This window comes from Juglans microcarpa x Juglans regia, chromosome 5S, assembly GCF_004785595.1.
Source record: "Juglans microcarpa x Juglans regia isolate MS1-56 chromosome 5S, Jm3101_v1.0, whole genome shotgun sequence".
Classification (NCBI taxonomy): domain Eukaryota; kingdom Viridiplantae; phylum Streptophyta; class Magnoliopsida; order Fagales; family Juglandaceae; genus Juglans; species Juglans microcarpa x Juglans regia.
This window is the reverse complement of record NC_054603.1, coordinates 19,249,968-19,261,712: the sequence shown is the minus strand read 5'-3', so window position 1 is coordinate 19,261,712 and position 11,745 is coordinate 19,249,968. Positions and strand designations below refer to the sequence as shown.

At 39.6% G+C, this 11,745-nt stretch overlaps 1 protein-coding gene across 1 annotated transcript; it reads right to left on the bottom strand.

The window, feature by feature from the left end:
• Positions 1-2,105: 2,105 nt before the first annotated feature.
• On the bottom strand, positions 2,106-2,943 carry LOC121267798. The gene is made up of 2 exons (XM_041171863.1): positions 2,521-2,943; positions 2,106-2,405 (listed from the first exon to the last, which is right to left on the bottom strand). The coding sequence occupies exons 1-2, from the start codon at positions 2,782-2,784 to the stop codon at positions 2,238-2,240; spliced, it is 432 nt and encodes a 143-aa protein (XP_041027797.1). The 5' UTR covers positions 2,785-2,943; the 3' UTR covers positions 2,106-2,237.
• Between the last annotated feature and the right edge of the window lie 8,802 nt (positions 2,944-11,745).

The window sequence follows — 11,745 nt, the reverse complement described above, 5'->3', positions numbered from 1 at the left end:
CAGAAATTGCTCCAACATGCATATTACTCAACTAACACCCAACACCGTATAGAAGAGAACACCTTTAATATGAAAGCTACATTTTGATTCCTAAAGCTAACATTTTTTAGAGCTCGATCTTATATCTACAGATAGATGAGAAGCAAGGCTTTTTTATTGGCTTTCATTAAAAGGCAAGAAGATGGTTGGAGTTGCTTACTCAGGCAATGATTGACGGAGGAATGCTGGCATCTGGAGTAGGTCTAATTCAGCGCAGCAACTGACACGATGGCTAAGGATGCCAACAACAGATAGCGACGAAGACCTCAAATAAGAGCAAAAAGGAGCACTACAATGGCAGTGTAAGGGGATTCCCCCCTAGTGGGCCTGAGAGTAGCAATTAAGGGAATAAGAATCGGAGGCCCAGCCTATAACAAATAAAGTCTCCAACTCGGCCTATGGGTAAGATCCTTTGGATGCAACTTGCATGAGGGAATGTACTGCAGCGGTGGGACTCATCGACCTAGAAACCCCTCGGGTAGTGTCTACCTCTTTAGTGCTTGTCCGTGTAGTGGGCATAATGTATGGAGGACTTTCGATCCCCTGACAAGAGAGACATCAGCGGACCACCAAGGATACTAGCAGGGGGGAGAAATCGAAAAATCATGCCGCATTAATAGCACCACTACCCGAGCTATACGCTACATTAATAACGTCATCGCAAAGTCACGCCGCATTAAAAGCCTCTGATAAAATGAACAATACAAAAGACACAGACTCAATGGGGTAGACACGATCTGTCTTCTTCAAACTTATGGTATAAATAACAAGTTCTAAGTACTAGAAGTCTCTCTGATTCTTAAACTCTTTCACTTTTTTACAAATTTTTAAGAGAATTTACTAACTTTGATATCGGAGACTCCTGTCCTCAAGGCTAGCCTCTCCTAGTTGTCTTATTCCCTATCTTTTGCATACCCAAGTTCTGAAAATCTGAGTTGTTAGAACCTGACTTAAAAGCGTACGAAACACACCATTAACAAGCAACATACATGAAAATTTCACCACAATGGCAGCTTCAGTGCAACGGATTCTCAACAATCCTTCACGAGTTGATAACCCCTAACAAAATGGGGAAAAAAAGCCCAATAGGATACTTCTTAGACACATCCCATTGTTCTTAGTTTTTTTTTTTAGTAATTGAAGGTACAGTCGTAAAATGCGCAAGTGACGCATAATTGTTTTGAAAAATAGTAGTCTATTATTAAAAAAATATTTTTTTCATATAAATTTTGTATTTACTCATTTTTTTTTAAAATAATTACACGACACTTATACATTATTATAACTATATATATATATTTTTTTTAACAATAGTCAAACAGCAGTAGTTACTGTTTTTAGTTGATGTGGTACGTGTACGCGCGTGCCACATGATCAGCCCGTGGAAAATTCTGTTAAACTTTGCATGGGACATTGGGAATATCATTATTGCTCTAGTATTGGATTTGAACCCCATGTTTTTAACATTGAGCACTGATTGTGTCATTTAAAAAAAATATTGCTACGTAGCAGTGCACATATTATAGTGACTGCTTTTGGTCCATTTATTTTTATTTTTTTTGTGCAAAACGGACAGACGACTTGTATCCCTCTATCTCTCTTTCTCTCTTTCATCATCTCTCTCCAGCATCTCTCTCATCAACTCTCTGATCTCTCTCTCTATCTCTCTTTCTCTCTTTCATCATCTCTCTCCAGCATCTCTCTCATCAACTCTCTAATCTCTCTGGCTCTTTTTCTCCTTGACTCTCTTTGATCATAGATCTCTCTCGCCTACTCTCTCTCTCCTCGACTCTCTCTGTCACCCCTCATGCTCTCTCTCTCTCATCTCCGCTCTCTCTCTCATCCCTCATCAACTCTCTCTCTCTCATCTTGATCTCTCTCTTATCGTCTCTCTCATCTTGGTCTCTCTCTCATCTCTGCTCTCTCTCTCATAACCGTAATAATTTTAAATTTGAGAGATATGTGGTTTAAATGATACCATATAAAATATGTAAAAGTGGTTTCTCTCAATATTTTTTCAAAAAAAGAAAGATAACAATTTCATGTAACAATATTCCGTACAGATCTTTTACGCCGAAACTATTCATTGTTTGCCATTAAAGTGAAGCATCGCACAACTAAATCAATAACAACTGCTACTCAATTACTCCATTAAAGGTCAAATATCATATTTTAACTTCAGAGAATAAGTTGAAGGCTCAAATCTGAAACCCAGAATCATCCCATTGAAGGACTGCAGACCCTATATTCTGCTCTCTTTTCAGCTTATCCTTCAGAAACCAATCACAGATTCTCCCGGCGTTCAATTCCTCGATGGGACATCCCTCTTGCTCCGAAATAACTCTTAGTAGGTTCAGTGACGATATCTGCATATAATATCATGCATGCATAAACATCAACAAACATTTTAAATCTAAAGGATCAATGCTACTCTATAATTTCTGATTCCCTGGACATGCGCGTAAAGATAGGTACCCGTACCGTTAAACGGCAAAGAAAGCGCTCGTGAGTATCCAGGCCGGACATTTCTACCAACCCGGCTTCCTCAAGGGTCAAGAAAGTTCGCCTCTCGGTCTTGTTTTCTCCTTCCGGTTCACTGCATCCTCTTATGGCAACTTTCCTTCTGTCCACTGCTGCCTTTCTTGGTGCCAAAAAGGTCTCTGGCTTTTTTCGCTTTTGGAGCTTTGAAGGGTTGGATAGAAATGGTGACTGGTAGAAGTTCTTGATTTGTCTGGACAGAATCATGCTCTTCACTTTATCGGGAAAAAGAAAATTTCTTCCTTGTGTTTTCTGTCTGAGCTGAGGAGTGCGTAAAGGAAGAAGATGGCAGGAGAGAGCCTTATCGCTCTGATGGCATGACTATTATTATCAGCATTATGTGGTGGAGACGGGGCATGAGGTACTGTCACGGACTTGGATCATCCGACTAATGAGAATTATACAAATACGGCATTTATCTCGTTATGATTAGTTGTTATTGTTGATTAACTTTAAAATTTTTTAAAAAAATAATAAAAATGTCACATTTTACGTTATAAAATGAGAGCAGATGAGGTGGAATTTGTAGTATCTTAATTATTATTTTTTTGGAATAAATTTGACGATAATATTAAACTAATAATAAATATTATAGGATAAACTTATGTGTCACACTCTATAGTTGCAAATAAGACTAACAAAAATCTAAAATTTTCATGCAATCAGACCTGAATTATCAGGGTCTCAATAAGGAGTACCGGTAAATATAAAATGTTTTGAAAAATTAGTTAGGACACACTGATTTTGTCTTTTAGCTGTAATTAGATTTTTGTACTTAATAATATGGTATAATTTTCAGTATGCCTACAGTGGGCCCTAACAACTTGCAACTTGAAAGAATAATCGGAATACCTAGTGGGAAATGCCTACAATGCTTAAATCAGCAATATATTAGGATCAATCGCTTATCACTAGGCCAAAAGTAATTGTTGTTAGCAGAGGTGTAACTTTATTTCCTTATGCACTTTGGAAGCGCAGAGCCCCACATCTATACATGTTGCGGGCGAGTATGAGGGGCTTTGCAATGCACACAAGGTGCACTGGCGAGTTGGGCTGTCAAGCATCGATAGACTCTCATAAGTCTAGCGAGTCTCTAAGAGAGATCGCTAGATCTCATAATCTAACAATCCACCCCCAACGACACCCAGGGAACTCAAACCCACAACCTTGCTCTGATACCACTTGTTAGGATCAAGCGCTTACCACTAGGCCAAAAGCAATTGCTGTTAGGAGAGGCGTAACTTTATTTCCTTATAAAGTTTAGCAGCGCAGAGCCCAGCATCTATATGTGCTATGGGCGGGCATGAGGGGCTTCGTAGTGCAAACAAAGTGCATCGACGGATTAGGCTGTCAAGCACCGATAGACTCTCATAAGTCTAGCGAGTCCTTAAGGGAGATTGCTGGATCCCATAATCCAACAGTTTATGATACTGTGATCACTCAAGAATCTCTCTGAAAGAGTACTACCTAGTGGGATATTTATAAGGGTTGTACTGACTTGATATGGCCAGACTTCTCCGTGGATATGACACTCAGTGCCCAATTTTAGTATGTTACATTTTCTGGCATGATTCGGTCATTGATGGTGCCGATTCAATGTGGATATCTAGCTTAGATTTACCTTTAGAGATATGTATCTCATTGTTATGTGGTTTGTTAAGTTTTCAAATTTAAGACGCCCCTCTAGGGATTATCTTTGTGAACCGACCCCTATATTATAGGGATATGGTGGTTCACCTTTATCTCTTTCTTATACAATGTGAACAAAACAATTGCCTGTGAGTACTTCCTCACCTATTAAATATAACTGGACCTAATATTTACCCCGTAAATTCTTACAATAGATGTGTCGGGTGGAATTTTCTTTTTACTCTCCACATCATCCATTTTGAATTTGATCTCTTCTTTTTAGACGTGTCCTTCTCTAGTGTCAAATGTTATTTGTGCATTCCTCATGTCTAACAATTCACATGTCTTCCCCTGATTGATTATGTTATGTAGTGCAAAATTTGTCGGTTCATCTTACATCCCTTCGTGCAAAGTGAAATGAACGCAGGATTTGTCCAACATGCTTTCTTTGCTTGTGATACCTGGCGTTTTCCCTTTGAACTTAGCTGCTATGTTCCTTGCTGTTCCACCCCCCGTAACAGTCATCGGCCTTCTTTCTTTAACTTCTTCCATTCTCCTTTGTTGCCCCCCCTCCCAAAAAAAAAAAAACTTTCTACATCTATTCAATTTTCCTGCTTTCTTTACCCTTACAGTTTTCGTGTTCACTAAGATCATTTTCTCTTCTTTTCAATCTCCTCACTTTTCTGCTCCAAATGGCTCCCAAGAACACCTTTTGGTTCACTCCTCAATCTTCTAGACCGCGCAGGTCCACAAACGAGGCTTGTGGTGATAGGTCCTCACAACTGGTGACCTTTGAGAGTTGTCATTGCACTAATAACACTATTCAGATGGAGTTGGGCTCTATGCAGGACTTGTATGTCATTCTTGACACAATGGACATGATTCTCCCTGAATCTCACCATGGCATTATCAACTCAGATAGGGTTGCCGAGTACGTTGGACTATATATTGTATATTTCTAATGGGGCTAAGACTCCCTTTTTGTCGCCCTGTTCATGTCATCTTGGACTTCTTGGACATGGCTCTGACCCAACTCTTACCCAATGCCTAGAGGATTATGTTATTTTGCTACATCGATTGGAGGTCGCGGGAGAGGAGAACACCCATATTACTGCTCGTGAGTTTTTCTATGTTCATGGTGTCAGACAATATGATGTGAACCAGTGTAGTTTCCATTCGCTAGTGGGCTATTCATGCATTTGGAATCATAGTATTTTCATGTTAAAATTGGGACATGGAATTTTTTTTTTTTAATTTTTGGAGTAGGACGGGAGTTCCCCATCATTGAGACTGGTCACCGTGACTTTCCAGTTAGGGCCTCGTGGCTTCTTGTTCCAAATGGTCGTGAGTTTGAAGTCGGCATTTCCAGAAGTGAGATTGTGCCTTCATGTATTGTTTATTCGTGGATTGAGGAGAATCTGAATGCTATTGAGTCTAACGTGATCTTCACTTGAGAGAACATAGACCATTTCTTGGTGTCTTTGGACCGATCGTGAGCAATAGGCCAATAGGCCGTTAGTTCGGAGGGCCAATGACCTTCTCGTTGGTGGAAGTGGTCCAACTCTGCCCCATCAGACCCTAAAGGGAAGAAATCTTGCATCAAGGGTGTTGTAGTGGGTCACGGGCCCCCCGCATCCCCTCTCGTCCAAAGAAGGGTATCGGACGTCCACAATCACCCATCATTCCTGCAACTGGTGGCCAAAGAGAAACTAAGCCCTCTCCCCTACCGCCACAACTTAACCGCCTCACGAAGGTCATTGACCAAGGGGCTCAAGACTTGGACTCATTCATCGACTTGATTCCAAATGTATTCTCGGGCTCTTTCCCTGGGGCCTTGTTTGAAAGGTTTGAGTCGTTGTCCTTTTCTTTGGTGCAAGTGACTCTATCGAAGTATTAAGAGTTGGCAAGAAAAAGCAAGCCCCCATTGTCTGCCAAGCCATGGCCGGGGATGATGAGGCTACGATTGTTTCGCCTTCATCAGCACAAGCTACTATCTCTAGTAGGGAAACTTCTGATATTGCCAAGGGAGTACCCATTTCCCCTGTGGGCAGATTCCCTCTCGTCAATACCCATGGCAAGGAAGTTCCCATAGCATCCTCACTAGTATGTGTTTTCTCGCCCAACGTTCCTCTTGGTTAGGAAGTTCCTTTGACTCCCTTTTTTGGGAGTATTTCCTCGTCTGTCATTACTCCTACCTAGGAAACGCAGAGTTCCCACTAGCAATAGGGGAACCAATTCATGGCTCACTTGCCGACCTTGAAGGCACTCCTTATACTATCCTCTTCAGTTGCTACCTCGGTGTCTCCCACCAAACAACCAAGCCATACTTTACCTGACGCAGCCGCTAGAGAGTTCAATCCTTGCTCAAACTCAACCTTTAGGCTCTACCCCGCTAGCAAGCATCTTTTTAGATTCTGTAGCCACCCAAATTGCTCAAGAACTGGAATTATTTCTTTCCTCGGTACATAACCTCATCCCTGGTTTGTGCCATTTCTTTTCTTTATGTGGCTAGCTAACTTGTGTTTGTTTGTTGTAGGGGTTACACTCTTTGACGGACTAGATTGTCATCATCAATCCAATTTAGAGGAGCAAATTGGATCTTCACATTCCTTTATAGATGGAGCTATCCAAGCTGTTTCAAAGAAGATAGAAGCAATGGAGAAATGGGAGGATACGTACTCCCGACTGGGCTCCCACTCGCATGTCCAGGAGGCTGAGGTCCATTGAGGGCTGAGATTTCTAGCCTTCAGCGTGCCTTGGATGCAGGGAGATCCTTTTCGGAGAGAGCACTAAGAGACTTGGCCTAGGCCCAAGAGCGCAAGGTAGAGAGACCAAGTATGCATCCATGCTTTTGAAAGACGTGTCAGCGGCAAATGTAATCGTGGCAACAGACGGGAGGCTAATCTAGAGGAGGCGAGAAGGCGTTATTTCGAGTATGCAGAGAGAGCTTCATAGGTTGAGGATTCTTGCCGGCGCCTCCAATTAGATCTCGACATCGTCCACAGCGAGTTGGCCCAGTCAAATACAAGGCTTAGATCTGCTAGGGAGGACCTTAGGCAATATGATGGGCATTACTTCTAGCTCAACCACATAACTGAGACTGTGAAGGTTAGGCTTACATGGTCCCAACGACGCAGTAATGAATTGGAAGCTGAGCTCAGGTCATTCTAAGATGAGATAGTCTGTCTTTCCCCTCAACTCGACGTGGCTACTTGGGTTCGTGACTGGGACTGGGGGGCCGGATACAACCTCGAGATGCAGACACTATAGAGGCTTTTTGTTAGCTCACCCTAAGACAGACGCCTAGTCCATTAGACTTGAACTTTTTCTTCTTATTGTTTTGTGTGTTGTTCTTGTAATACATTGTCTTGGGTTTCGATAGTGTCTTGTGATATGCTTAACACGTTAGAGCACTTGCATTGGCTTAGCCAAATGCCAGTGCATCTCCAAATTTTGCCTAGCTATCGTTGAAATGGTCTGTATTGATGTATTCAAAACTCCTTAACTCCACTTTTAAGCTATAGTAACTCTAAACTCTTCTCCAAATTTGGTGTGCTATTGTTCTTAACCAAAAGGAATTTTTATTCCAAAATTTGTTTCATAACCGCAGATCCGTAGTTCCCTCATATTTCAGTTCCCCAATGCCCCATATTTTCCTCTTCCTTTTCTCCTTCTACGAACCCCCTTGCATTGGCATTCACATAAACTCTGATGTCATCGGATAAGTCCCTTGTCTTTCTTCTTTCTCCCTCATTTTCCGCAACTTCTTATCAAAAGATAAGGATTCTTGCTCCGATTCCTGTTTCTTAGAAAGAATTTATGATTTGCTTGTTTTGGTATGATTGGCTGCTTGGAAAGATACAAGGGAGGAAATGTTTCTTGAGCATGAGACACTTTTTGGCTCAAATTTTCATTCCTTTTTCCTACTATTTCTCAGTAGTCAAACAGATGGAAATTGAAGAAAACTTTTGCTTTATTTCATATCCGAAGTTTCTCTCTCCAATATCTTCTCTTCCTCTCCCGCATCTTTCTCCTTCTATTTTAAAATATATTTTGTTCTAACCCTCTCCTCTCTCTCTTTCTCCCTCCCTCTCCTGAATATGATTTTATATATATTTTTTTGACTAATTTGTGATTAATTTGTGATAGTTTGGCTCTAGAAACTTAGGAATACGTGGTTTGGCTCTTGAATTTTTTATTTTTTTTAGGCTGAACGTGCATGAATTGGACTGAGTTTTACTGAGTTTTGTTTGGTGTTTATATTGAGTTATATTGAACGTGTCTTTTATACTGAGTTTGATTTTTTTCATATTTGCACTAAGTTTTGTTGGACATGATGAACGTGCATGAATTGCTATTAGAAGACAAAGACATTCCTCACAAGAATTGTAGATGTGGTCTGTGTTGGATAATTAGGTTGGAAAAAAATAGTTGGGAAACAATAAGTTAATTAAAAGTTAAATTATTAATTAACATATAGTTAGTATAATTACAAAATATGAAAAAAATAAATTAAAAAAATATTATTATTATTAAAAAAAAATATCATATTATTATTTTGGCTTATAGTTACCTAGTCTAATGTGAGGTTATACTTGAATGGCTTTGGTTTTTAAGCAAAACATTTTCTTTTAGCCAAATTTTGGCTTGGCTTTGGCTAGACCAATGTCAATGCTCTTTTATAATATTTTACTTTGAGTTTGACCTTCCACGCTTTCTTTTACATTGTTGATTTGGTCTTTGATTGTAAGTTGTGGGACTTGCTGTTCATTTCATTGCCTCCTTTACTTTTTCCCTAGGTTCCTTGTTATTCTCGTACTGTTGACTAATGTCAATGCTGCTTGGGCGAAAGCTAACAACAATCGTATGTGTGTTGTTAGCCTTTAGTCACTAGGTGCAGGTGTTAGTCCCGATCGCATGTGTGTGCTAACACCCAGCTTGATAAGTGGGCGGGAGAGCTTCTCGACCCCTGCATGGGCAAAGGTGCCAAAAACTTGATCGGTGCAAAACTACAAGTGCACAATATCGTAGTTTTTATAATAAAGTGATGAGAAGAGTATCGTCCTCAGGGATTGATAACTTACTTTTGACAAATACCGAAATTATACTAATCTCGACTTTATCTAGAAAAATCACTAAGATTTTTATAATTACAATTTAAAATAAAATTAATTGAAAGAAAATACTCAAAGAAAAAGAAAACTGTTGTTCAAAGATCAAATCAATGAGAAAGTAAATTTCTAGGAAATCGATTTCACCTAATTCCTCACTATGCTTTACTCATCTAACTAATTGAATTTAATTCTCTGTATTTGTTAGCAAATCTCCACAAATATCCAAAAGCCTCTTTCGATAGTCAATTGGAAATTATTCTTGTTCATCATTTTACACAAGAGTATGCAAATTAATAAAGCAATAAGACTAATGATTTTAATATTACATAGGTTCATACCAGTCTTTCGATCTCTATATTTACCTATGTTGAAATATCCAAGATCTATCTTATAATTTCCTCTTTCGACAGCAAATCACAATATTAAAATCATCTAATTAATGGCCAGTTAATTAGAAGCAATAAACTCATAATACATCAGACAAATATAGAAGAGAATTACATCAAATTAGAATAGAAAAGCAAGCATAGTTTAGAACTAGATTACATTGTTTTCCTAGAATAAAGAAAATTTAGTTCATGCTAAAATAAATTCAATATAAACGAATTCACCATAATTTTTTTAAGAAAAAAATAGAAAAAAATAAATACTAAAAATGCTCCTCGCAGTCCAAACCTCTCAATCGCAGCGTCAGCCTTGCGTGGAACTCTGCTCGCGTCCACGTCAAATGCTTCTTTTTCCTTCTTTCGCTCTGTATATTTTTTTTTTTCGTTCTTCCATTTTTTTTTCTTTTTTTCGTCACTCCCTTTCTTTATTTCTTTTTTTCAACTTTCTTTTTCTTCTTTTTTTTTTCTTTTGAAAAGTCAAATTCAAAAGCCCCAAGATCCGTTCTCTCCTGTGTTACGGAAAAGTCAAATTCATTTCGTGCGTTATGTCTCCTCCCACATGCCAATCCGTTTCGTGCGTCTTCCAGCTTTTCCTTCCCGCCTGCGTCCAAACCAAATTGAATTTTAAATCCCAGCCAATCCTTTCAAAAGCCCAACTATCCCACACATGCCATAAAGACCATGTCAAAGCCAAAATAACTCCCAGCATGTGTCCAGCTCCGTAAATAAAAAGGAAATGATCTTCTTGTCTTCTGTTCGTGTTGTTCCTCTCCATTTAAACGAGAATGAGTCCCTAGACGATAGATTTGTAAATTGAGTCTTCATTTTTTTCAAATCTAAAATAAATTTAAATAATGACAATGAAGCCTAAAATCAACAAAAATAAATAAAATTAGACTAAAATTTAAAGTTAAGAAGTGATAAAATATAATAAATTATGCAATTCATCAAAAGGCTAACCGTGATTGCATGTGAGTTGCTAACACTTGGCTTGATGAGTGGGCGGGAGAGCTTCTTGACCACTGCATGGGTGAAGGCTAACTCTGATCACATGCATGTTGTTAGCCTTTGATCGCAAGGTGTAGGTGTTATCCCTAATCGCATGCACATTTCTAGCACCCATTTTTATAAATGGGGGTGGAGAGGTTCTGGACTGTTGCATGAGCGAAGGCTAACCCTGATCGCATGCACGTTGTTAGCCTTTGATCACCAAGTGCGGGTGTTAGCTCTAATCACATGCACGTTGCTAACACCAAACTTGATGAGTGGGTGGGAGAAGATCTCGACCACTACATGGGCAAATGCTAACCCTGATCTCATGCACATTTTTAGCCTTTGATCGCCAAGTGTGAGTATTAGCTCTAATCGCATACGCATTGCTAACACCTGATGACAAACTCTTCAACCTCCTTTAATGCATGGGGCCAATAATACCCTACTTTCAAGGCTTTCTTTGATTGGGCCCTACTGCTTGGATAGTTTCCACGTACCCCTTCATGCATTTCTACCATCTCATATTGTGATTCCTCTGAGGTAATGCATCACAGGAGTGGAGGTGAGAAACCCTACCGGTACAAACTCCCCTATGAGGGTAAACCTGGCTACCTAGTTCATTACCTTCCTCGTCTTCGATTTTTCGTCGGGGAGCTTGCCTGAGTTTAGGTACCTCGCCACATCTTGTGCCCATTCTAACACCACTATTCCTGTCACATATACCTCATTCCTAATTGATGGGACCTTTGACACTTGGGTCGTTACATCCCACAGTGGGAGCAATCTTTCCATGCCTAAGGCAACTCTTGCTACTTGTCTACTCGCCAATTGTCTTGTCTAGGTATCTATCGGATGCTAAAGTTCACCTTATTTAAAATACCTTTAAATAATGCATCATGTACTTTTAAGCAAAACTTAAAAGAGAAAAAAAAATCCAAAATGTTTCTCTATAGATTCCATGTTAGATTGAAATGTGCTTACTACAGACGGTGATCTAACCAAAGTGCCCCTGGAAGACACCCTGGTTAGGCTAAAATGCCTCTGTC